The 27,631-nt window shown below is 38.8% G+C and overlaps 1 protein-coding gene across 2 annotated transcripts; it reads right to left on the reverse strand.

The window, feature by feature from the left end:
- Positions 1-19,248: 19,248 nt before the first annotated feature.
- On the reverse strand, positions 19,249-27,569 carry METTL18 (methyltransferase like 18). 2 transcript variants are annotated; one of them, XM_046682762.1, is made up of 2 exons: positions 27,401-27,569; positions 19,249-21,167 (listed from the first exon to the last, which is right to left on the reverse strand). In XM_046682762.1, exon 2 carries the CDS (start codon positions 20,962-20,964, stop codon positions 19,837-19,839), a length of 1,128 nt encoding a protein of 375 aa, XP_046538718.1. In that variant the 5' UTR covers positions 20,965-21,167; positions 27,401-27,569; the 3' UTR covers positions 19,249-19,836. The 2 variants fall into 2 exon arrangements, with proteins under 2 accessions (XP_046538718.1, XP_046538717.1); XM_046682761.1 differs by having other exon boundaries at positions 27,442-27,561.
- Positions 27,570-27,631: the final 62 nt, after the last annotated feature.

Raw genomic sequence — 27,631 nt, forward strand, 5'->3', positions numbered from 1 at the left:
TTCATTTGTTTTTTTTTTTTTGTTTTAGATTCCACATAAATGTGAAATCATGTGGTATTTGTCTTTCTCTGTCTGACTTATTTCACTTAGCACAATACCCTCTAGGTCTATCCATATTGTTGCAAAAGGCAAGATTTCATTCTGGCTGAGCAATATTCCATTGTATGTATATATACCACATTTTCTGTATCCATTCCTCTAACAATGGAAACTTAGGCTGCTTTCATGTATTGGCTATTGTAAATAAAGCTGCAATGAACGTAGGGGTGCATATGTCTCTTCAAATTAGTGTTTTCATTTTCTTTAGATAATTAGAATTGCTGGATTGTATGATATATTTATCTGCAATGTTTTGAGGAACCTCCATACTGTTTTCCATAGTAGCTGCACCAATTTGCATTCCCACCAACAGTACACAAAAGTTCCCATTCCTTCACATCCTCACCAACACTTAATATTTGTTTTCTTTTTGATAATAATCATTCTGACAGGTGTGAGGTGATAGCTCATTGTGGTTTTCATTTGCATTTCCCTGATGACTGGTGATGAGCATCTTTTCCTGTATTTTTGGCCATCTGGATGTCTTCCTTGGAAAAATCTCTGTTTAGGTCATCTGCCCATTTTTCAGGCAGATTGTTTGTTTTTTGCTATTGAGTTACATGAGTTCTTTATATATTTTGGATATTAATCCCTTATCAGATACGTCATTTGCAAATATCTTCTCCCATTCAGTAGGCTGTTGTTTTGTTTTGTTGATGGTTTCCTTCCCTGTACAAAAGCTTTTTAGTTTGATGTAGTCCTATTTGTTTATTTTTGCTTTTCTTGCATTTGTCTGAGGAGACAGGTCCATAAAAGTATTGTTAAGACCAATGTCAAAGAGCTGACTGCCTGTTTTCTTCTGGGCTTTTTATGGTTTGAGGTACCACGTTTAAGTCTTTAAATCCATGTTGAGTTTATTTTTGTATATGGTGTAAGAAAGTGGTCTAGTTCCATTCTTTTACATGTAGCTGTCCAGTTTTTCCAACGCCATTTATTGAAGAGACTGTCTCTTCCAAGCTGTATATTGTTGCCCCCTTTGCTGTAGATTAATGACCATATAAGCGTGCATTTATTTCTGGGCTCTCTATTCTGTTTCATTGATCTTTGTGTCTGTTTTTGTGCCAGAACCATACGTTTTAATTACTATAGCTTTGTAGTGTAGTTTGAAATCAGGGACCGTGATACCTCCAGCTTAGTTATTCTTTCTGAAGGTTACATTGGCTATTCAGGATCTTTTGTGGTTCTGTACCAATTTTAGGATTATTTGTTCTAGTTCTGTGAAAAATGCCACAGGTATTTTGATAGGGATTGCATTGAATCTGTAGATTTCTTTAGGCAGTATGGAATTTTGACACTAATTCTTCCAAACCATGAGCACAGTATATATTTCCATTTATTTGTGTCATCTTTAATTTCTTTCATCAGTGTCTTATAGTTTTTAGAGCACAGGTCTTTCACCTCCTTGGTTAAATTTATTCCCAGATATTTTATTCTTTTTGATGCAATTGTAAATAGGATTATTTTCTTTTTGTAATTTTTTTTAAGATTTTTTAATTTTTTTGTTTTCCTTTTTCTCCCCAAAGCCCCCCAGTGCACAGTTGTATACTCCTCACTGTGGGTCCCTCCATCCGTGGCATGTGGGATGCCACCCCAGCGTGGCCTGACAAGCAGTGCCATGTCCGCACCCAGGACTCGAACCAACGAAACACTGGGCTGCCTGCAGCGGAGCGGACGAACCCAACCACTTGGCCACGGGGCCAGCCCCAGGATTATTTTCTTAATTTCTCTTTCTGATAGTCTGTTATTAGTATTTAGAAATGCAACAGATTTCTGTATATTGACTTTGTATCCTGCAACTTTACTGAATTCATTTATTAGTTCTAATGTTTTCTGATGGAGTCTTTAGGGCTTTCTGTATACAGTGTCATGTCATCTGCAAATAGTGACAGTTTTACATCTTCCTTTCCAATTTGGATGCCTTTTATTTCTTTTTCTTGTCTGATTACTGTGGCTAGGCCTTCTAATACTATGTTAAATAAAAATGACAAGAGTGGGCATCCTTGTCTTATTTCTGATCTTAGAGGCAATTCTTTTAGCTTTGCACCATTAAGTGTGATGTTAGCAGTGGGTTTGTCATATACGGTCTTTATTATGTTGAGGTGTGTTCCTTTTATACCCACCTTGTTGGGAGTTTCTATCATGAATGGATGTTGAATTTTCTCAAGTGCTATTTCTGCACCTATTGAGATGATCATATAATTTTTATTTTTCATTTTGTTAATGTGGTGTATAACATCGATTGACTTGTGGATATTGAACCATCTTTGCATCTCTGGGATAATATCTTTTTGGTGGAGCCTTGATCATGCAAAAGTTGTGTGATCATTTTAATATGCTGTTGAATTCAGTTTGCCTTTGCTTAGAGTTTGGAAATATCTCCTGAGAAATGACAGTGAAAAGAGTGTTTAGATGGTCTACCCCAGGCATAACTGACTACTCTGAGGGTCAAAGAGCCTGAGGTAACAAGGCACAGAAGCACTACATCACGTGTTTGTGTCTGTTGGCTTGCAATGGAGGTTCACTGTGACCACGGTGTGACTGCACTATACTCTCCTGGAAATCCAACCATAACAGAAAATCAACAAAAAAAGACTCAAGTTTCCACTTATCAGCTTTTCATATCTCTTAGCCTTTTGCTAACTTTAGAGTAACTTTGAGAGTAGGATGGCTGCCTGAAGACTTTTTCTGTGCCATGGCCTAATATTTTGTTATTTCTTGTATTAGAGGACTAGTTTTGTCAAATTTGATTTCTTGCATGTAAATATTAATGATGACAGAAATAATATCTAATCTGGTGATTCTGAACATTTCCACAAGTCAATGAAACCATCCATCAATATTTACCAAACTCCTATTATAGATAAAGCAGTAGCTAGTACAAGAGTTTAAGACATGTGGTTCTGACTTTGAGGACATTAAAATTTCACTGGGAGGGTAATAAGCATTATAAACCAGGGGTCACGTATCCTGGTTTGCCCAGAGAAGTCCTGGTTTATACCTGATGTCCTGGAAAAACTATTAAAACTGCTTCATTTCACTCTCAAGTGTCCCAGTTTTTAATAAATTATATGGTCAGGTTGACTGTAAAGTTTTTCATTTAACTGGTAAGAGTTACACAGACATATTCTAGAGAAGTTCAGAGAGAAGGGCCAACATAGTGGATCAAAGGGTTAGGATAGCTCCATGGAGGTAGGGCTTAAAGGAGACCTTGAATGAGGAGTAGGAGTGTTCAAATCAAAGAGAAAAAGGGAAAATGGTATGGAGGTTCCCCAAGAAGTTAAAAATAGAACTTCCACATGATGTAGCAATTCCACTTCTGGGTATATATCCAAAGGAAACAAAATCACTATGTCAAAGAGATATCTGCACCCCCATATGCATTGCAGTATTATTTAGAATAGCCAAGACATGGAAACAACCTAAGTGTCTATCAACAGATGAATGGATGAAAAAAATGTGGTATACAGTTTACACACACATGCGCATACACACACACATGCACACACAATGGAATACTATGCAGCGATAAAAAGAAAGGAAATTCTGCCATTTTGACAGCATGAATGGACCTTGAAGGCATTACACTAAGTGAAATAAGTCAGGGGGAGAAAGAAAAATACTGTATCATCTCACTTTTATGTGAAATCAAAAAAAAAAACCTCATAGGAAAAGATCAGATTTGTGGTTATCAGAGGCAGGGGGTAGGGGGTTGGAGAATTGGAGGAAGATAGTCAAAAGGTACGAACTTCCAGGTTTAAGATAAACAAGTACTGGGATGTAATACACAACATAATGATGATAGTCAACACTACTGTATGGTATATTTAAAAGTTTCTAAGAGAATAAATTCTAAAAGTTCTCATCACAAGGAAAAAAACACTTTTTCATCACTTCTCTTTTTGTACTATCTATATGACATGATGGATGTTAAATAAACTGGTGATAATCATTTCACAATATACGTACGTCAAGTCAATATGCTGTACATCTTAAACATACAGTGCTGTATGTCAATTATATCTGAATAAAACTTAAAGAAAAAATAAAACTAAAAAAAAGAGAGAAAGAGAAAGGAAGCCCAGGTAGTCATAATGGTGCGATAACCTTTGATGATGAAAGATTGCTTTCGGAGGAATAATTACAGAAGTGTTCTAGAGACAGGATGGAAATGGCAGTTTGGGCTGAATTAAGGAGAGTCTTGAATGCAGACTAAGAGAGTTGAACTTTGCCCTTGAGATAATAGAGAGCTACTGAAAATTTTGGGGTAAAGGAGTGATGTGATAAAACACTGACCCTTTTCTCAGGCACTTAGGCCTTTCCCCAGAAAGGCAGGCTACCCTTGGAATAATCAACGGTACCAGGGCAAGTTCTCAAAATTTTCCCTGGAAAGTCTTCCACGATGACCCCACTTTTACCACTTCTTTATGAAGACTTCAGACTCCTCTTTCCTATAGACACGGTCCTCATGGTCCTGAGGTAATGTAAATAGAGACAGAGACAGTTATGTTGGCAGAGCACTAGAAGATTGTACTGACCTCCTGGTGTATCTTATGCCATGGGAGACAAATCAAGAATTAATTTCTTTCTCAAGTATTAGATAAAAAACCGATACAAATGTGTGGTCTAATATTTTCTTTCTGCATTGCAATGAAGTGTCTTGTACACCCACTTTGGAGACCACCATCTTTGAAAATGGGAAGATATTAAGGATTTTAATCAGTGAAGAGATGAGTTTGACTTGGTGTGCTACGAAAACTATCATCTGTGGTACGGGGTGACAAGATTAGCCTTGGTCCAATTAGCATTGGGTGAATTGAGGGAATCCTTGATTAGCAAGAGAGAAACAAAGGGAGCAATTAACTAAATAATGGCAGTAGCAGCACTAGAAATGTCCATTTTAGTTAAGTATGGGAAAGGAAAGGAAACATGAATCAAGAACATTGGTTTTAAATAAGACTAATGTCACAGATTTATATGAAACATTAATGTACAATATTACATTTGAAATTCATAACAGTGAGAATAAACAAAACAAATATCCAACATTTTATTGAAGAGGAAACGATTAGATCTTAGTTATTTGATGAAGGGCATGCTCACAGTTACTAAGGGCAAGGATTAGTGGAGGACTCAGGTCTGTCCAACTTGTATTCCAGTGGCCTTTCCACCACACCACACTGCCAACCACTTTCTTGAATGCTTATCTTTGCTCTGTGCTGCTGGTTCTGAGACGTGCTTAGTGATTAAGAAACAACATAAAGTCACAACTCTGTGGTGTGAAGATGCCCACAAGAAATATTCAGGCCTGTACGGTTTCCAGAACTTTCCCTGGGAGTTCTATAGATGTACCAGCCCTTCAGTCAGCCAGGGGAAAATAACAATGCATCTTAAGCCTAAGTTTCACTTCAGATATGTCACAGTCACTTCCTTACAAGAAATCAACAAACGTGACAGATTGATCATTATGTGCCGTAAGTGAAATCCAACGGTTTACGCTCAGAGGTCTGTTATCAGCTTAATGGATCAGAAGGGTGTCATTTTCCTTGAATCTTGGGCGTAGGTTTTTAACAGACTGAACTCACTCTTAAAAAATTCTTTCTTAATAAAACAATTTAAAACTAAAGTACTAAAGTTTGTTATTTTAAAATGCCAGTTTTTAAAAGTGGCCATAGAACATGTAATTTAGATTAGTAAAGTAAAGTTTTGAAGAAATTTAATTGATGGCAATTTTAACGGGAACAATATTGAATTTGGAAGCTTTTAATGGTCACTGAACCAGTTTCACATCTGACTGAAGTCGTGTAGCTCCATGATTTCAAGTTTCGCCTCTTATAGTGCCATCCGTAGTCCAGCAGCATCAGCATCACCTGAAGCTAGTTAGAAATGCAGACTCTCCTCCCACCCCAGCACCTAGAAATGCGCTTGGCAGACAGTAGGTGCTCAACAAATATTCAATGAACTAGTGAATTAACATACTCTCAGGGTTCAGTACTTTTTCACAGACTAGTCCTTCTGACTGATAGCACTCAGTTCTCTGTCCTTCCCACCCCACTCCATCAATCTGATGAAAATCCACTTATATTTGAGTCTGAGGTCAAGTGTTATCTCTTCTGAGAAGTCTTCTGTCACTGGCCCAAAGGAATTTCTCCTCTATGTTAGCATCGTATCAACATTGACTGCCATTGTTGCTATTCTCCTGCTGCATGTTAATTTTCTGCTTGCATATTTATGTAAGGAAACTAGTAATTTCCCCTAATAAAATAAAATCCCTGGCCTTTAGGATTGGCAATGGAGGTAGACTCTAATTAGGAAGCGGGGGAGGAGTGTTCACTTATGTTCACATTCTCCTTATGAGACGTACGTCACTCATCTTCAGCCCATTGTCCCCAATAGTCTGCCTCCATTTAGCAGAGCCCATCTGTCCCCCCAGAACTGTCTCAACTCTTGAAGTTTGGAGTTAAAAGAAGAAAAGCAGGATGCCCTAGCTCTTTCATCAATCTTCCAACTTCTGTTTCTGTCTGAAATCTACCAAGTCACCACCTGACCATTGATACTGGACAATATCCACTCATTCTCTTCTCCTTCTACCTTCTCCCTTGTACACCCCATTACAGGCATATGGTCTCACTCTATACCTCAAAAGGACTACCCTATCAGAAACCTGCACAGTGTGTGTAACACTCACACAAGAGGTTCACTAGTTGTGTTACTACTTCCACCCTAGATTGGAAGCTCCCTAAGAGCACGTAATGTATCATTTTATCTTTATATCCCATTTTTAAGCTCAGTGCCTGACATATGATAGGAAAGGAGGCATTTTCCTTGAAACTTGGGTGTAGGTTTTTAAAAGACTGAACTTGGAAGTTAATATTTATTTATTGAATGATTTTTTTTTAATTGTGACTTATTCCACAAAATTATAAGGTTAAGGAGAGTGCCACAGAATTGGTATAAATAGGCTGAAAATATAATTATCATCCAAATCAGTACACTTTTGAGAGTGCTAGAATGTTAAAGCAGATGGAACACTGGGGCTGTCTCAGGCAAACCCGGCTATATAGTCATTCGAGGTATAAAGCTAGGCAGTATTGTCCTACAAACCAAAACTCCAACTGGGATGAAATGCGAGGGGCACAGCAAGGTCGCCTGGGCTGGCATCAGCTGCTTCTCCTTGGCCTCTTACCTTAGTCATATACCCCTGTCCCTTGATTGTCTCCTCTGCTCTGAGTCACCAACAATCCCGCCTCCAGTCACTGGTTTCAAAGTTCAACTATTGTGTGAATTCTAGGCAACCTCTTGACTCCCTGATTGTGGAGTCTTTTCCTTGAACTCCACCATTTTATATTTCCCAGAACTCTTTATGCTTTTTAAAATTTTAATGAATATGATTCCATATTTGTCTCTCTATCATTCTTCATTTCCCTCCTTCCCTTCCCAGCCCCCTGGCTTTGTTTGTTTGCTTGCTTTCATATATCTCTCTTCTTCTGAGGCCTAAGTCCAAAACTATGTAATCTATTGTTCTGTTTCCTGTTACTTAATCTCTGGCCCTTCATAAATTAAATTTGACAAAGTCCCTTGACTAACAAAGGAAATGCACAAATCACAGCAAATGCGGCACACAGAAGGCAAACAAACTTGAGGATTTGTCTATTCCTCACAGCACTTCTATGAAGATTCAGGAGAAATGGGGTGTAACTGCAAGTGTGCTCAGTTACTATACAACACCAGAGTAAAATTTTCTTACAAGTATCACATTTCCTTAACAGAAATTATTAAGGACAGAAATTGTCTTGTTTACACAAGGTCAGTACGTGGTGAACTCTTGTTGGAAGGAGAATGTGTTTGATCTGTAGAGTAGGGCAGAATTCTGTTTGATTTGCAAGTATTGGAGAAAATTCACCATGAAGCGACTGGCACCTAGGAGGTGGCACCTGGGAGGGACTCAGTTCTTCCTATTACTAAAATACTCCTGAGAGATAGAAAACTTTGAGTGCATGTTTATGAATGACCAAAGAGTGGGCCTATCCAGAATGGTCCTTTAGACCAATTATGGGTAAAATGATTTATATTCAGGTTCTGACATTTTGCTTTGTCATTTATTTTTAAGCAATGGGATAAAATGTGTATATGATAATAGATGATAGCAAACTAAAATTACTGGCGACATAAAAGTCTCTAATGATTTTGACTCTGAGATTATTTCTCTTTATGCTGAACTACAGGACTATAGGAGAAGGGAAGAAGAATTTCTAGGGTATTTTGGGGAAAAGTTACAGAGTAAGATCTTTTTCCCACTCTGGGAAAAGAAAAATCCGTCACAAAGTTAAGAGCGCTGTGGTTTAATGTTTGAAATACAGATTTGAACACATTTCCTGTTAAAGGAACTAAAATTCAGAGCATTAAAAACATCGGTGCCACCTCCCAAGAAGACATTTCTCTGAGGTATTTTCCTTAGAAGAATCTTTTTGGTTCTTATTGTAAAAATCCTGGAGGAGATTGAAAACAGCAAAGCAAACAGGAAACAGAGTTCAATTTGTGGAAAGCTCAGGAAAGAAAAGCAAACCACTGAAAATGTGGCTCCCTCTGAAGATTTTTAAAACACAGATGGTGGAAACGCAATGATAATAAAAAAAGCTGGCATTGAGATTGGTTAATGAGAATGTGGTGTGCCAGTGACCGACTGGGGGTGTTTTGAGTTTCCAGGTTTTAACCTAACTTCGCACATAAATTCTCCCCTAAAAAAAATCCTCTCCCCCTAAACACTCTATTTCACGCTATTTAAAACAAATTCAGAATCAAGTTTATAGAAATACACCAGAAGTTATTTAGAGCAGCAGAGATCTAGATGAATTTTGAGTTTTAGGACATTTTAGACACACATGAAGAATCTGGACAAGACTCCTTTCCTACCTCAGATAACATTTTTTTCTATTTACCTTTTTGACTAAATAAATCTCAGAGTGAGTGAGTTTGTCATCAGCACATTCTGAGGTATATTGACTTCTACTTTATGTAGCCTCAGATCAGAGGCATGACTGGTTGAATGATTGATGGTCATCATGTTGGGACTAGGAGTCAAACCTCACGGGCGGGAACCTATTGGACATTTCAGAGTAGGCTGAGAAAATGGCTGGAGTGACACTCGTCTTATCTGGGTAACTGGGTATGTGAGGTGGTTCTCAGAACTGTGCTGCTGTTGCTGCTGTGCAGCCAGGACAGTGAAGAACTTCTGAGACTCCTGGATACGGTGATAGGGACAGGTTTCAGCAGCCTTCTGACCCCAGTGCTCACCTTGATAACCTTTCCTGCAGTGTCCAGTGTGCAGGGGGAGGTCACATGGGAATACTTGCCTCTGTGCTCTAACCCCAGTTCAAACATTTCTTTTGATTTCAGTTACTGCACAATAAGATAACTAAGACCTTATTCCATCTCTCCTTGCTGGTTGCCCCCGACAGAGATGCTGTAAATCACCTTGAGGGAGAAAAGAAGAGAACTGTCTCTTACAGGCCCCCTTCCTATATTTGGTGGGTGTCATGTGGTTCTCGAGGTTCATCAGTTTATTGCGCATTTCCTCTATCTTATCAGTTGGAAAGCTGTCAAAGTTTGTAGGAGTAATCCACAGGGCTAAGAGGTGAGGGGCAAATGGAGCTGAAAACAGCCCTGTTCCATGTGCCCCACTGTGTTCCCTAAGATGGGGTTGAATCTGCCTGGAGGACAGAGCATCTTTTCCTTTGTACAAAGGCACCACACAGTCCAGCAGCAGCCTGGCGGTGGCATTTGGGGGTCCATGAGATTGAGTACGTCTGATTCTACACAAAGGCGTAAGGTCCATACTGCCAGAGGCGAGCCTTCATACCTACTTTTTCCATCACGTCAGTATATGCCATGGAAAACAACAGCTACAGCTTCCCTTCATTACATCCTTGAAGATCATAACTTTCTTGGCCACTTACCCTGTTCTATGAGGGGCAAAATGTCCCACTTTCTTTACTAATACTTAGGTTACCAAGCTGTTTGCTGCTATTGTAATTTTTACAGTTTCTTTCAAATAGAGTACCAATTCTTCTCCTGAAAAGCACTTCCCTTTGACAACTTCCTCTATAGACGATGAACTCACTTTTAAGGGTTATCTGAGTTCACTTTTAATTCCTCAAGAAGACAGAAATTTGAATTGTGAGAGAATATCTAGTGGTGATAAATGAACTGCAGCTTCCCCACACTGTTTGGTTGACTAGAAGCCACATCACTGGGCTGCCGTAAAGGGTTCTTGTATGGCACAGAGCACCTTCTCTGCCGGGCTGCCCAAGTTATGATGGTGATTTTGAATGTGCACTTTTACCCGAAGAAAAGGCTTAATACCACTGTAACATAGTATGAAAAGTTCAGGAAATTCTGGCTGAAGTGGAGGTAAAGACTCAAGTTCATGGTGTCCCAGGGTTTCCTTGTTCCTCCTCTTTTTCATACAGCTCTGTATTAAGCACCTGAATAAAACACTATGAGAGCACTGAAAAGTGAAGACACATTTTCTCCTCTCAGAAAGTTTATTCTCTAGCTGAGCAACTGACTCCACCTCCCCTGGGGACACTACAGCACACGTGTCATTGGCTTCTGCATTTGACACAGGGAAGTGTGTCAGCTGCCGGTCAGCCTGGACACATTTCCCACACCCCTCAGTTTCTGAACCAAGGGCTGAAAGCCATCTGCGGGGCAGGGGCAGTGGAACTGGAACTGAGGGCACAGGTGCATCTGAGAAATGGGAAGTTTAAAGGAAGAACACAGCATATATGTGACTGAGTTCTTCGAAACAACTTTACAAGTTGCATTCTTCTTCATCCTTAATGATCTGCAACACCAAAGCATCCAAAAAAGACAACTTAGGAACTGCGAGGTGGAGTGGGGGAAGGGTGCATGGATGGAGAGAATGGGGGTCGGGTACCAAGCAGTGCAAAATCTGGAATTTGTTTCTCCAAGTTCTGAACCAGGACTGGTAAACTGTAAAGGTCCAAATCCAATTTTTATCAAAAGTGAGCAAGGCTTCCTATTCGACTGAGAAAACAGGATGACTAAGTATTATAGGAATTCTTGGAAATAATCACTTTCTTTTATACATAGGAACCATGTGGAAGGAACCATGGTAAGTGCTCAGTATTAACTATTGTTCTTTAAAAGAACTCTGTTAAGGAGATACTATTGTAAATCCTGTGTTATAGATGGGGAAACTGAATTTTAACCCAAAGTATTGGACTCCAAAGCCCACTGTCTTAACATACACACTTCTTTAAATGATTAAGTTAAACTGTTTATATGCGAAGGAATACTATGCATCCTTCTCCTGGATTTGTAGCCATATTTGTATCTCAAGTCTCTTGTTTGCCAGCTGTCTTGGGTAGGTGTGTCCCTGTCGGGGAGTAACACTCCCAGAATTCTTTAATGCCCAGAATTATCTAGTTCCCAGGACTGGGCTTCTGCTTTCAGTTCTTCTGTTTGCACTGTACCCTCTCCGTCTAAGGGCTGAAATTGTGCCCTGAGCCGTGTCTCTTCTGCTCCTGAACAGGCCTCCTGGATGACACCTCATTAGGAGTCTAATTCATCTTGGACAACTGAGACATACCTGTTTGTCTCAAAATCATTGATACTATTGTTGTGGGACTCTATCCAATGCTTTGTATCACCTCAATAACCAAACCAGCTGTTAGGGCCAGTTCTACCTTATCTAGCTGGTGGTTCTGGAATGTAGCTGTGGCGTTTGCAGTCGTGGCACCCTAGATACAAGCATCTTACAACTACATGTCTTCTCTGTAGCTACACCTGTGCATTTACCTGATGAGATACAAATTATTTGATTATAAATGACTTTTTCATATTATAATTTTATGTATATGTACATAGATAATATATATATGATTATATATCCATTAAGGATTTACATGTAATATATATAATTTTTAATGATGTGTGTAAATACATTTCTTTTTTAAATTTTTTTTCAACTATTTTATTCTATTTATTATTTTCCTTGATGAAGATCAGCCCTGAGCTGACATCTGCCGCCAATCCTCGTCTTTTTGCCGAGGAACATCCGTGTCCATCTGCCCCTACTTTTTTTTTTTTTATTGAGTTATTGATAGGTTACAATCTTGTGAAATTTCAGTTGTACATTAATGTTTGTCAGTCATGTTGTAGGTGCACCACTTCACCCTTTGTGCCTACCCCCCACCCCACCTTTCCCCTGGTGTCCACTAAACTGTTCTTAGTCCATAATTTTAAATTCCTCATATGAGTGGACTCATACACAGATTATCCTTCTCTCGCTGGCTTATTTCACTTAACATAATTCTCTCAAGGTCTATCCATGTTATTGCAAATGGAATGATTTTGTTCTGTTTTGCAGCTGAGTAGTATTCCATTGTATATATGTACCACGTCTTCTTTATCCATTCGTCTGTTGCTGGACACTTAGGTTGCTTCCACGTCTTGGGTATTGTAAACAGTGCTGCAATAAACATTGGGGTGCATAGGACTTTCGGGATTGCTGACTTCAAGCTCTTTGGATAAATACCCAGTAGTGGGATGGCTGGATCGTATGGTAGTTCTATTTTTAGTTTTTTGAGGAATCTCCATACTGTTTTCCATAGTGGCTGCACCAGTTTGCATTCCCACCAGCAGTGTATGAGGGTTCCTTTTTCTCTGCAACCTCTCCAACGTTTGTTGCTATTAGTTTTAGATATTTTTGTCCTTCTAACGGGTGTAAGGTGATATCTTAAGTGTAGTTTTGATTTGCATTTCCCTGATGATCAGCGATGATGAGCATCTTTTCATGTGCCTATTGGCCATCAGTATATCTTCTTTGGAGAAATGTCTGTTCATGTCTCCAGCCCATTTTTTGATTGGGTTGTTTGATGTTTTGTGGTTGAGTTGCGAGAGTTCTTTATATATTATGGATATTAAGCCTTTGTCAGATATATGACTTGCAAATATTTTTTCCCAGTTAGTGGGTTGTTTTTTTGTTTCAATCCTGTTTTCATTTGCCTTGAAGAAGCTCTTTAATCTGATGAAGTCCCATTTGTTTATTCTTTCTATTGTTTCCCTTCTCTGAGAAGGCATGGTGTCCGAAAAGATCCTTTTAATACTGATGTCAGAGTGTACTGCCTACGTTTTCTTCCAGAAGCCTTATGGTTTCAGGTCTCACCTTTAGGTCTTTGATCCATTTTGAGTTTATTTTGGTGAATGGTGAAAAAGAATGGTCAATTTTCATTCTTTTACATGTGGCTTTCCAGTTTTCCCAGCACCATTTGTTGAAAAGACTTTCTTTTCTCCATTGTATGCCCTCAGCTCCTTTGTCAAAGATAAGCTGTCCATAGATGTGTGGTTTTATTTCTGGGCTTTCAATTCTGTTCCATTGATCTGTGCACCTGTTTTTGTACCAGTACCATGCTGTTTTGATTACTGTAGCTTTGTAGTACGTTTTGAAGTCAGGGATTGTGATGCCTCCCGTTTTGTTCTTTTTTCTCAGGATTGCTTTAGAAATTCGGGGTCTTTTGTTACCCCATATGAATTTTAGGATTCTTTGTTCTAATTCTGTAAAGAATGTCATTGGCATTCTGATTGGGATGGCGTTGAATCTGTAGATTGCTTTAGGTAGAACGGACATTTTAACTATGTTTATTCTTCCAATCCATGTACATGGAACGTCTTTCCATCTCCTTATGTCGTCATCCAATTCTCTCAGAAAGGCCTTGTAATTTTCATTATATAGGTCCTTCACTTCCTTAGTTAAATTTGCCCCAAGGTATTTTATTCTTTTTGTTGCGATTGTGAATGGTATTGTATTCTTGAGTTCTTTTTCTGTTGGTTCCTTACTGGAGCATAGAAATGCTACTGATTTATGCAAATTGATTTTATACCCTGCAACTTTGCTGTAGTTGTTGATTACTTCTAACAGTTTCCCAATGGAGTCTTTGGGGTTTTCTATATATAAGATCATGTCGTCTGCAAACAGCGAGAGTTTCACTTCTTCCCTCCCTATTTGGATTCCTTTTATTCCTTTTTCTTGCCTGATTGCTCTGGCCAGGACCTCCAGTACTATGTTAAATATGAGTGGTGATAGAGAGCATCCTTGTCTCATTCCTGTTTTCAGGGGGACAGTGTTCAGTTTTTGCCCATTGAGTATGATGTTGGCTATGGGTTTGTTGTATATGGTCTTTATTATGTTGAGGTAGTTTCCTTCTATGCCCATTTTGTTCAGAGTTTTTATCATAAATGGCTGTTGGATCTTGTCAAATGCCTTCTCTGCATCTATTGAGATGACCATGTGGTTTTTATTCCTCAGTTTGTTGATGTGGTGTATGGTGTATCATGTTGATTGATTTGCGGATGTTGAACTAGCCCTGTGTCCCTGGTACGAATCCCACCTGATCATGATGTATGATTCTTTTGATGAATTGCTGAATTCTGGTTGCCAAAATTTTGTTTAGCATTTTTGCATCTATGTTCATCAGTGATATTGGCCTGTAGTTCTCTTTTTTCGTGGCGTCCTTGTCAGGTTTTGGGATCAGCGTGATGTTGGCCTCATAGAATGTGTTAGGAAGTGTTCCATCTTCCCTAATTTTTGGGAATAGCTTGAAAAGGATAGGCATTAAATCCTCTCTGAAAGTTTGGTAGAATTCCCCAGGAAAGCCATCTGGTCCTGGGGTTTTATTCTTTGGGATGTTTTTGATTGCTGTTTCAATCTCTTTCCTTGTGATTGGTCTGTTCAAGTTGTCTGCCTCTTCTTGAGTGAGCATTGGGAGATTGTAGGAGTCCAAGAATTTATCCATTTCCTCTAGGTTATCCATTCTGTTGGCATATAGTTTTTTGTAGTATTCTCTTATAATCTGTTGTATTTCTGCAGAATCTGTTGTTATTTCTCCTCACTCATTTCTGATTTTGCTTATTTGAGCTTTCTCACTTTTTTTCTTTGTAAGTCTGGCTAGGGGTTTGTCAATTTTATTTATCTTCTCAAAAAACCAGCTCTTTGTCTCATTGATCCTTTCTACTGCCTTTTTCATTTCAATAGTATTTATTTCTGCTCTGATTTTTATTATTTCTCTCCTTCTGCTGACTTTGGGCTTCATTTGTTCTTTTTTCTCTAGTTCAGTTAGGTGTGCTTTAAGGTTGCTTATTTGGGATTTTTCTTGTTTGTTAAGATGTGCCTGTATTGAGATGAATTTTCCTCTTAATACAGCTTTTGCTGTATCCCATATGAGTTGGTATGGCATGCTATCATTTTCATTTGTTTCCAGGTATTTTTTTATTTCTTCTTTAACTTCTTCAATGATCCATTGCTTGTTCAGTAGTGTGTTGTTTAGTCTCCACATCTTTGTGCCTTTCTCAGCTTTTTTTCTTGTAATTAATTTCTAGCCTTATAGCACTATGATCTGAGAAGATGCTTGTTATTATTTCAATTTTTTTAAATTTGTAGAGGCTTGCCTTGTTTCCCAACATATGGTCTATCCTAGAGAATGTTCCATGTGCACTTGAGAAGAAGGTGTATTCAGCTCTTTCAGGGTGGAGTGATCTATATATGTCTATTAAGTCCAATTGTTTTAGTTTTTCATTTAGCTCCACTATTTCCTTGTTGATTTTCTGTCTGGATGATCTGGCCATTGATGTGGGTGGGGTGTTGAGGTCCCCTACTATTATTGTGTTGTTTTTAACATCTTCCTTTAGGTCTGTTAATAGTTGCTTTATGAATCTTGGTGCTCCTGTGTTGGGTGCATAGATATTTATAAGCGTTATTTCTTCTTGATGAAGTGTCCCTTTGATCATTATATATTGTTCCTCTGTGTCTCTCTTTACCTGTCTTATTTTGAAATCCACTTGGTCTGATATGAGAATTGCATCACCTGCCTTTTTTTCCTTGCTATTTGCTTGAAGTATTGTCCTCCACCCCTTCACCCTGAGTCTGTGTTTGTCCTTGGGGCTGAGGTGTGTTTCCTGGAGGCAACAAATTGTTGGATCGTGTTCTTTAATCCATTTTGCCACTCTGTGTTTTTATTGGAGAGTTCAATCCATTCACATTGAGAGTGATTATTGATGCATGTGGACTTAATGCTGTTAATCTGTTGCTCATTATCTTGTTTTCCTGCGTTTCTTTTCCTGTTTGCTTTAGACTACCCATTTAATACTGCAATTTCTTATGCTGGGTTTCTTAGATTTTTCCTTATTTATGATTTGTGACTCTGTTCTGTACTTTATTTTAGTGTCTACCTTGAAGTTTGTATTTAGAATCTCGTGTATAATATAGTCTATTCTCTGGTGGTCTCTTACTTACTTGACCAATACTGATTTAGACCCTTTGCTCTTCCCCTCCTAAATAATTATTTTCATTTTTTATTCCAACTCGTCTTATTAATTTGTAGTTAGAGTGCTAAGATCGTCCTTGCTTTGGTGGTTTCCTTACCTTTACCCTAATGCTATAGTTGAATATTTGCTATCATGTTCTGGTTCTATCCATCAGTCTCCCTAGTCTGTGGATTGTGTCCCCTTTCTCCCTTTTTTCTTTTTTCAGGTATGAGAGCCTTCTTGAGGATTTCTTGTAATGGAGGGCTTTTAATTACAAATTCCCTTAACTTTTGTTTGTCTGGAAAAGATTTAATTTCTCCCTCATATCTGAAGGAAATTCTTGCTGGATAGAGTATTCTTGGCTGAAGATTTTTATCCTTTAAAGCTTTGAATATGTCACTCCATTCTCTCCTAGCTTGTAGGGTTTTGTGTAGAGAAATCTGCTGACAGTCTGATAGGGGCGCCTTTATAGGTTATTCTCTTTTTTTTTCTTACTTCCCTGAGTATTCTCTCCTTATCTTTCCTTTTTGCCAACTTTACTACTATGTGCCTTGCAGTAGGTCTTTTTATATTGACAAATCTAGGAGATCTAAAACCCTCCTCTACACACATTTCTCCGTCGACCCCTAGATTTGGGAAGTTCTCTTCAATAATTTCGTTAAGCACACTTTCTGCTCCATTTTCCTTTTCCATATTCCCGGGAATTCCTATGATCCTTATGTTCTTCCTCCTCATTGAATCCATTATCTCTCAGAGATTTTCCTCATTTTTTAAATTCTTAGTTCTCTTTCTTCCTCTGTCTGGCGCCATTCAGCCTGTCTGTCCTCGATTATGCTAATTTTCTCCTCTATGTTGTCTACACGGGCATTCAGGGCATCCGTATTCTGTTTTATTGGGTCCATTGTGTTTTTCGTCTCAAGTAATTCTGTTTGATTCTTCTTTATGATTTCAATCTCTTTTGTGAAGTAACTCCAGAACTCGGCTTGTTTCTCTATCTTTCTCTCTACCTCATTGAGTTTTTTGATTATAGCTGCTCTGAACTCATTATCACTTAGTTTACCTAATTCCAAGTCCTCAGGACTTAATTCTGTGTTTTTATTGTTTTCCTTCTGGTCTGGGGCTTTTCTAAATTGCTGGATGGTAGAGGAGCGGTTTATTCTCATGGTGGTAGAATTCAGTTGCAGTTACAGCCTGTCGCCACTAGATGGGGTTCGAGAGCGGCGTGTTATGAGCTCTCCGCCTTCGGGGCAAGATGGCTGCGCCCACTGGCTTTGCCGGGGGGGAGGGGCTGTTACTCATACATGCTGGTCTGGGTTCAGATTAGTTCTGCTCTCTGGTCTCCCAAGGCCCTTGGTTTATGGGGTCCCCGCGGACGGAAGCTTTCCCCCCATCAGCGGGTCTCCACTGAATCAGCGGCAGGAGTCCTGGATGATCCCCCAGTCACGCGGCGCCTCCCCCGCTCCTTCCCGACCCGCGCCGCAGCGATCGCAGACTCTAGGGGAGGGAGCGATGTTCTCTCCTACCGTTCCAGCACCTCCGAGGGTGTAAGCAAGGTTATGATCTCCGCCTTCTTGGTATTGTAGGTCTCTAACGAGCTGGCATTATGTTTATTCTCTGAAATTCAGTTCTTCCAATCTTTTGTTGTATTTTGGAGGGGAGAGAATCCTGGGTCAGCTCACCCTGCCATTTTGCTCCGCCTCCATCCCATCTTCCCCTACTTTGTATGTGGGACGCCTGCCATAGCATGGCTTGATGAGCGGTGCCATGTGCACACCCGGGATCTGAACCAGTGGCCCCCGGGCTGCTGAAGTGGAACGCGTGAACTTAACTGCTGTGCCACTGGGCCGGCCCTTAATTTTTTTTTATTTTTGAGGAAGATAAGCCCTGAGCTAAGATCTGCTGCCAATCCTCCTCTTTTTGCTGAGGAAGACTGGCCCTGAGCTAACATCCATGCCCATCTTCCTCTACTTTATATGTGGGACGCCTACCACAGCATGGCTTGACAAGTGGTGCATAGGTTCGCACCCAGGATCCGAACCCAGAAACCCTGGGCTGTCAAAGCAGAATCTGCAAACTTAACCACTGCGCCACTGGGCCAACCCCAATAAATTTCTTTAACGATGACTTTCATTTCAGAATAATAAAAGAGTGCTAAGAAATATTTGTGTTGAAAAACAGGCATTGGTAAGGTTAAGACCACTGGAGTGATGAAAAGAATAAAGTCTTTCAAAAGATTTCAGTTCAGATTCTGGTTCAAGGTGAGGAATGTGATTGGGATCAAGTTACTTCTTTGAGTCTCAGTTTCTTTATCTATGAAAGGGAGATAGTAATTATAACCTAACTCAGGGCTACTATGAATATTAAATGTTAGTATGTGTAAACCTCTTCTGCCCTGAATATAATAAATGCTGAAAACTATTAGCTATATCATTATTAAAATGGAGATATATATACCTCATAGGTTATAAATATTAAGCAAGACGCCATACAAAGTGCCTAGTTAACAGATGTCCAGTACATATCACATTTCACTGACTCCAACTTGTACCATTATTTTAGGCACCTCTAAGAAAGAAAAAAATACTGCCCATTATACTACAGTTATAGATAAGAAGACAGATCCCAATTTCAGATGTTAAATGTGACAATTTTTGCACCAGAATCAAAATACTTTTTCTCCCCTTCTCTTTCCTGTTATTTAACTAGTGAGGATTCTATACTCTGGAATTCTCCTTTCCTATCCTTTCCCCTTCTACCAAGACCCTCAGGTCTCCTACTTACTTGGCTACAAGGGTGAACCATAAGCACGATTAAGTATTCTGTATCACTTTTATACTCTTTATCAGGATTCTCCTTTATTTCCTCCACCTCAATGTGGCTTCCACTGCACAGCATTCCACTTTTACTATATGAGATAAATGAATATACAATAGAACAAAACAAAAATTTATTCCTAGTTACCTAAGGCCTTCAATCTAATATTTTAAGTTCACTACCATTTAGTGACACATATTTATGCCCTTAGAATTCATGGCATGGCTTAACAACTCATATAAATAGAAACAAACAAAGACTTGGAAGAAATTCACACTTGAAATAAGAAATGGCAGGTTTTTCTGGAGAAAATGTTACAAAATGTCAAGGGTAGCAGAAAGGACAAATAGAATGAGGATGGAAAACAGAAAACTTTCCCATAAAATGATTTCCTAGGAAATCTCATCAAATGCTCAGGGACACTATTTTCTGTCTCACCCAGCAAGTACAAGGTTGTTAATACAGCTGGCCTATTATTTAGATAAAGAAAACTAAACAAACGTCACAATTTCAGAGAAAAATAATATCAAAGCAGAATTGGAACATTCAAAGCACATTTTTGGTTATTCGGTTTATTTCATTTAGGATACTCAGGGGACATTATCTGGGGGACTTAAAAGTCATTTCAATTAGGAACCTCTTTAGTCCGTCATCAATTATTTCGAGTGTTCTAGTCTCAAACACATTCCTTTCTTCTATAAACTTCTGAAAGAGATGAATACCTCCACCTACACCAAAATAATGTGCTTTGCTGGCCAAAAGTACCCGTCCATTTTTATCTAACAATCTACCAAAAGTTTGGTGCAACGTACCATAATAATCTGGATTGTAAATGGTTTCTGAGGTGAGAATGAGATCATATTTTTCAAAGACTTTTTCACTGCTTAGTACAAGCTTACAAAACTCAGACCACTCTCCAGAAAAGAACCGGCACTTACACAGATCTTGTACTACTTTTAATTTCCTGCATCTTTTCACATCTAGTTCGTTTCCATCATTTTCTTCATCTTCCAAAGTGGAGTTAGCCACGACATTAGGTAAGGTTACTTCATCAATCACCATACTGTTGTAGTCTTGAAAATGAACTTCCTTGGCCCCTCCCTTGAATGCAGTTATACCCAGCAACCCTGATCCACAGCCAAGATCTAATACTTTTTTCCCAGCAAATTTCACTTTGGCTTTTGTGAAATAAGCCAGGAGGTCAAAGGTACATTCCCAGATTTTTAAGCCTCCTTCATAAACACCTGTAATCAGATCAGAGTGAGAAGAAAAGCTTTTTGAAACGATGTTTTCTCCAGGGAAGTTCTCTTTCAACAAGATGGTTTTCACTACCGATATGTTAACACGCTGGAGACCTGGTAACATTTCGATGACTTTATTTTCTAACACTTTCTTTAAATCTTTAGGCATAGCGTGCTCTTTGGCAATTCTCAAGCAAAGCTGTTTTTCATACGGCTCCAAGTTACTTGAACTGTTAGCTACACTGAGTGAGCTGTCTGTGTCTTGAAAGACAGCTGCATTTCTCACTGACTTAGGTTCCCCTGAAGGATCCCGAGGCAAGTCAAACTCTTCTGTAGAACATTTTTTGTCCCTATGTTTACCTTTTTGGCTTTCTGAGACCAAAGACTCTTTTGAGGAATCCAAGGCCAAAGTTCCACCTCCAAGGGGTGTTAATTCATTTTCCAGATGGTCTTCTATACTGAAATTAAATTGAAAAGTCATCCTCATTAAATGTACACAATCCTTAAATTCAGAGGAAGATTCTTCTGCTTCTGGATAGAACTGATGACACACACATAAACCTGCCTCAATTATTCAATTAGTTTTGCTGGGGGTCAATATCTCTTTAATTGCTTATACACAGTTACAAGTATTTTAGAGACGTCTCCAAATGACTTTTTAGAGGTCTTTGCTCCTCTTTAAATTTAGCTCTGTGGAAAAAAAGAAAATTGTTATTAAAAAGTAAAATGACCAATTTCACTAAAACGTAATGTTAAAAAACCCTCCCCTTCATACAGCTGTCTTTTCTATAAAAGCTGGGGAGGGAGGGAGATAAAGAGATTTGGAAATACATACACTCTTCAGGGTTCAAAAGTTGGAGAAGAGACAAAACTGTAAAAACAAAAGGACTACAGCAGCAACAATAAGAACTAGAAAACACAAAGTCCAAAATTCTCAGGCAGTAAATGATGAGATAGCTACTCAGCATGTCACTTATCATGACCCTGCCCGAACATATTCACCTCCTAAACTGCCAGGATCTCTTCACTTCAGTCTGTTACTGTTTCAAGTAACAGCACTTCGAGATTTTATTTTGGCAAATGAACATCCCTTTAAGAACATGCAAATGAAACTGGCAAACAGCCATTGATGATTAAGTAGCTAGTAACTTCAGTTTTCTTCCTTTTTGCAATTACTGATTACAGCTTTTAGCTGTTCTCCCACCCATTGTTAACTGTGTTTAGGCAAAATGCTGTCTGATTCCCACTAGGTTCCTACAGATAACATCTCCCTGGGGCCTGGGTCACCATGGTAATGGGTATGTGAGCTGTTTATCAGGAATTAGAACTCCTTGTCCACTTCAGGTCAGTTGGGACCACCAACTCATCAACTGGGCCCACAGAGATGCCCGATAAGCAACCTTTTGATGTCAAGAGGCTAAAAACTCCACCCTCAGATCATGCTAATGCCACCATTTTGTGAACATGGGTCTTATGAAGAGGCATGTAGTCTGACTAAGCTTGCACAGATCATCAATTGCCTCACCTCTCCTCACCTCCAACCACCTCTCTCCACGTTTCAGACCATCTTGGATTCATAACTAGCATATCATTGTACCTGATTCACAGCAGGAATTTTCAAACAATAGGTGTGGAGACTCTGTGCATGTGTGTCTATATATATGTTATGTATGTGTGCTATTTTACCTCCAGATGATATAATTTCTAAAGAGCTCTATTCAATTGGCTAATAGTAAGTGCTTACATAAATTCTAAATGTAATAGAAACTAACTCAAATGTCATTCGAGTTAACATGATGAAATTAATCTTTGATAACTGAAAGCTTATTTAAGCTTGTTGGTCTGATTAAAATGGACATGTCCTCAAAGTTATCAGGACTGGATGTGATGGAGACATGCAGCCTTCATTCTACATTTATTGGTCAAATAAGCTGATGTTATTTCTATTACAAAACTGGTTAACAAAAATAATAACTTAAAATGAAGGCTAATTTTGCCAAAAGTCTGATGAAGTTTTGTAGGCAATCTAAATAATTATTGGGAGTAAACTAAATAGATGTGAAAAAGATAAAAGTGTTGGGTGAACTTTTCAAAATAATTGTGTGTTATGGCACGTATATTTAAGATAACTTCCATAATCTCTCTGGTAACTTGAAACTTTGAAGTTTTGCTAAGTAAAATTGAATGATAAAAAATACTCACTGAATATCTGGGTCATTTTTCAAATAAGATAAAATACTAAAACATTATTATTAGGCATGTCTAGGTTTATCTACTTTTGGCTTCTTATTACAAACTAAAAGATGTTTGGTACTATTAGTAAACGTCTTGTATTTTATTAAAACTTGTACTATGAAGTAGCATGTTTCCAGAAATTTTATAAAAAGTGTTTATAAACTTGCCAAGCCACAGAATGCTAGTGTAAAAGAAAGTTCCTAATTGCTTGCTTTTTAAGGTCTATAAGGGTTAAAAATTCTAATTAATATGTGTAATTAAAGCTGCTAAAAATTAATAAGGAGAATATCTTTGTATTCAAGGAAAGTAAATGTATGTTTTCAGTAAAGAAGGTATAAGGAATGGAAATATTTTTGTTTGTTTTGTTAAGAAAGATAAATTTGTCCTAAAGTACTAGAAGGGAAGAAAGCAAGCATGGGACAAATTCTGAATGTAAAAAAGAAAGTTAAGCAAGCTTTGTGGAAGAGGAATCCTACAAAGAGTTTTATGCATGGTCAAGTTGGTTAAGATTGAATTAAATCTAATTAAGCAGATGAGTTTTAGTGTCAAAAATAAGCTGGTGCAAAAATTAAAATTTGGTTCTCTCTCTCTTAAAAGGATAATTTTCCTGGACTTTTAGTGTGCTCTTGATAAAGAGGTTTTAAAAGGTTTTTATTTACCTTGAGTAAGTTTACCTAAAAGACAGAAGATCTATGTTTTGTTGAAATAATTTCCTATGTTCAAAAACAATGAGGTCTCTTTATTAAGGTTTTCTGACTGTTTCAACTCTGTTTGCCCTTGACTGTTTCTGTTGTCACTGATTGAATAGATAACTGAGCATTGGTTCACAGTGAGCATTGTTTCCTATTTGACAGTGTTTTTTTAACTCTTTTGATATTTCTGACAAGCTTACCCACAAATTCAAATCCTAAATGAAGTCTTTCTTTTAACATAAAGGAAAAATTTTTCTTTGAGGATTTTTAGAGGACCCCTGGGACTACTCAAAGAAACTCATTATTTCTCTTTCTATAAAAATACTAAATTAATTAGGCTTATTTGGTATGTTAAATTACATGGGAAGCATTGTCAAATAAATGATGATAAACGTACTTAGGTGGTATTATGTGGGTAAATGTTATTGATATAAATGTTTTAAAAATTATGTAACATTCCTAAAATTCTGTTCTGTCCTGGTTGTCAGCCATAATTCTAGTTATCCTGAAGCATTGTATGTCACAGAAATAGCCAAGTTTCTTTGCCAATTGCCCTTTTGAGTCTTTTGTCACTTTCAGATAGTGGCTGTTTTACTCTGATGCTTTAGCAAAATATGTTTCATCTTCAGAGAGATTCATGGAAAGGACTCTGACACTTACTCTAGACTACAGGTTTCTGATAGGCTTTCAGATCATAAAACTGAACTGGGTAAGAAATGACAGAATTCTAACAGAGAAACTGATGACTTCATGAAACTGCTGACAGAAGATTAAGATCAAGAATCAATTACACAGGACTGAATGAACTGATGAGGATAATTATAATTTACATGACTTTTCATTTGAAATATTGCTGATTTTTTTGACGTTTTGTTTTGTTTTCCAGATTTAAGGAAATCTTTTCTTTTCTCTCATGCTAACTATGACTTATAGCAATTTGGTAAATTATACCTTTGTAAGCAGAACTGATACATTTATTTATTTTTCTCCCTACCTGATCCCTCCAGGATTTGGAAACTCTTAATGAGTGAGTATTGTTTTCATGGCAATATAGTTATTTGCATAAGTTCAATAAGAATCTGTTTTCCTTATAACAAGACACAATTGGAAACACTGGTTATAATACCAAGTCTTTGACTGGAACATCATATTTGAGAGACACACACAGACTCAGATATGACAAGACAACTTTTGAGGAATAAAGGTTGACTTCCTGGAATAAAGCCACTTGGAAATATTGGCCTGGTACGTTGTTTACAGCATTCCTGGCAACCATACTGGGTAAGTAAGGAAGCTCACTTATCAGGCAGGTGCAAGGAATGTCAATATTTTGGGGAACCTCAAAAGAGAGGAATCCATCCAAATCTAAGGTATTTCAGGCAAAGCCTGATGACAAATCCTTGGATTGGCTTTCCTGGCCTCAAGAGGCTATTAAAGTTCAATCTGAGATTCCTTATAAACGGTTCCAGCAAATCAGATTTAAAAGAGCCTATATGATCAATGGCTATTCTTGCTGTACTTATGTAAATAAATAGGTTAGGTTTATTGAAACTAAACTTATTTTGAAAACCAGTTAGTCTTAATTTGGCTATCTTTTATAAAAATGAGGGTGATTTTAGAGAGAAAAATTATGTTTCAATAGACACTATAGTACACATTCCTGGATATTAGGTTCTAGTTCTGATAATTGTCTTTGAGATTTTGTTTTATATCTGTTAATTGGACTGGATCCTGAATTCTTCCAGTCTCCTGAAATATCTGGCCACAAATCTCCAAACTAATGTTTTAAATTTTTTCCATCATTTTCATTTGGAATCACTGAAAACTGAACCTACCATTTTTCCTGAAGCCTTGCAAACTGAAGTTGGACAACTTGATATAAACTTAAGAGAGATTCATGTCTGCTGCTGTGTGAGCTACTCAGGAAGATACTTGAATACCTGATGACATCATCAGAGACAGTTCAAGCAAAAGATGCTTCAACTCTGACACCTAGAAATCTTTTTTGACTGGCTCCCACCTGGGCTCAGAAAGGTTTATAATTTGCTCCCACCATTAACCTTTTCCTTTTGTCTCTCTGGAAATAATTCTTATTAAATCCTAGCTCTTGCTTACCCAACATAGGCCTAATTTTGGGAGCCCACCTATATCACCATCTTACTAAGAGACTGGTTCAGTGAGATGGAACAACCTATGCCCCTCATCAACAGGATATCCCTCAAGATTGAAGGATGAACAACAAAATGGGGGGGACTGATATTGGCTCAACACAAGGTTGACATAAGGGAAGCCACATTGTAGGAAAGGAATCATATTGTAACTTTGAATGACCTCTGATTAACTAACCCAGACATGCTCTGTAGATTTTACAGCCCCTCCCAGCTGCTATAAGTTGATAACTTTGTTCTTTTGAGTTCCTTAGGAATGTGATGACCTCCAGGCAGAAAGTCTGTGCTGATAGCCATCATCTATGACAACTGAAAGATCAGGGTATAGCACATTTCTGGTCTCTGATGCATATCTACTAAAACAAAAGACTACCAGGAACTAAGACCAGATGTCTGCCCCCACCTGGAAATCAAATGGAGGCCCCACTGGGATTAGGTCCATTTTTCAGGGACTGGTAAAATTTGGCTCATCTATACTTCTTATCCTTCTGGTTGGATGCTTGATTATAAAATGTGCTTTTAGATGTTGTTCCAAAACTGTTGATCAAGGTACAAAAATTGTAATAATACAAAATGTCAACCTGAAGCCAGGAACAAGAGAATATTTCCAAATGAGTGCTAAACAGTTTCATTCCTCTAACTCAGATCTATGCCCAATTCAGCAGGAAGTAGCTAGACTGGTTATTGCCCCAAATATCTCAAGAATGAGGCATGCCCAAAGAACAAGAGGGATTGAAACCAGCAAACAGTTAGCCGCTGATGATCAAGCAGCTAATAACTACAGTTTTTTTCCTTTTTGCCATTACTGATTACAGCTTTTTTTCCTTCTTCCACCCATTGTTAACTGTGCTGTTTAGGCAATATGCTATCTGACTCCCACTAGTTTCCTACAAATAACATCTCCCTAGAGCCTGGGTCACCATGGTAATGGCTGATTGAGATGTTTTGCAGGAATTAGAACCCTTTGTCCACGTCAGGCCGGTTGAGACCACCAACTCATCAACTGGGCCCACACAGATGCATAATAAACGAACTTCTGATGTCAAGAGGCTAAAAACTCCACCCTCAAATCACGTTCAAGCTGCCATTTTGTGAACATGTGTCCTGTGAAGAGGCATGAAGTCTGACTACACTTGCACAGATCATCAATTGCCTCACCTCTCCTCACCTCCAATCACCTCTCTCCACATTTCAGACCACCTTGCTCCCCTACCCCATAAATATCCCTGGGTTTTCAGGGAAGTGCATTTGAGACTCATTCTCTCACTTCCACCCATGGATGCCTTGTGGTTAACACCCTCTCTCTGCTGCAATCTTGTCGTCTTGGTGTCAGCCTTTCAGGGTGGCCGGGGCTGGGGGGGAAAAACAAACCTGGTGACGTAATACATAGGTATGCTCTGGTGTGTGTAAATTCATCCAAATGACCTCACTGCAAACATTTAGTGGAGACCAGCAGTCCTAAGTGTATGGGAGTAGGGTAATTTTGGATAATTAGTAAAGATTAGTTTGGTGGTAAACACAATAAGGGCACTGAACTGTCTGGAGAAGCCCAGAGAACACGAAAGCAACATTACTTCTATCTTCTACCTACAGTGCTAGACACTTAATACACACCATCTGCTTCAATACGCACAACTCTGGCAGGTGGGGCTTTTATTCCCATCACACAAGGGTCACGCAGTTAAGCAGGTAAGAACGTGCCACTTTCTACCCCCACTGCACCACCGGGCTTGGAGTCATTTCCGGCTGCCGGTCTCAGGTCAATCCCGACGCCAGAGAGGACCCCAGGGGACGCAGGGTAGCAAATCTAGGGACTTCCAGCCCTCACCTCCCAAAGCACCTCAAAGCAACGTTTACAGCGATCCAGACCTGGTGATGCTCGCAGCCAGGTATGTTCCCAGCTCACCGCGCTGCGAAACTCCGTTTCTCGCCAGACGCGGCCGACGGAAAACGCGCACCAGTGAGTCGAGTCCTCCGCGGGCTAGATAAACCCGGCTTTCTCTCCAGCCTCTTGGGGCCTGGGCGCACCAAGGATCGCAGCCGGCTTCCTCTCTATGGT

The sequence above is a fragment of the Equus quagga genome, chromosome 13 (genome assembly GCF_021613505.1).
Source record: "Equus quagga isolate Etosha38 chromosome 13, UCLA_HA_Equagga_1.0, whole genome shotgun sequence".
NCBI classification, from domain to species: Eukaryota; Metazoa; Chordata; class Mammalia; order Perissodactyla; family Equidae; genus Equus; species Equus quagga.

Excerpts from the sequence above, each read along its gene's own strand:
- METTL18 (XM_046682762.1), bottom strand. The coding sequence starts at position 20,964 with ATGAGGATGACTTTTCAATTTAATTTCAGTATAGAAGACCATCTGGAA.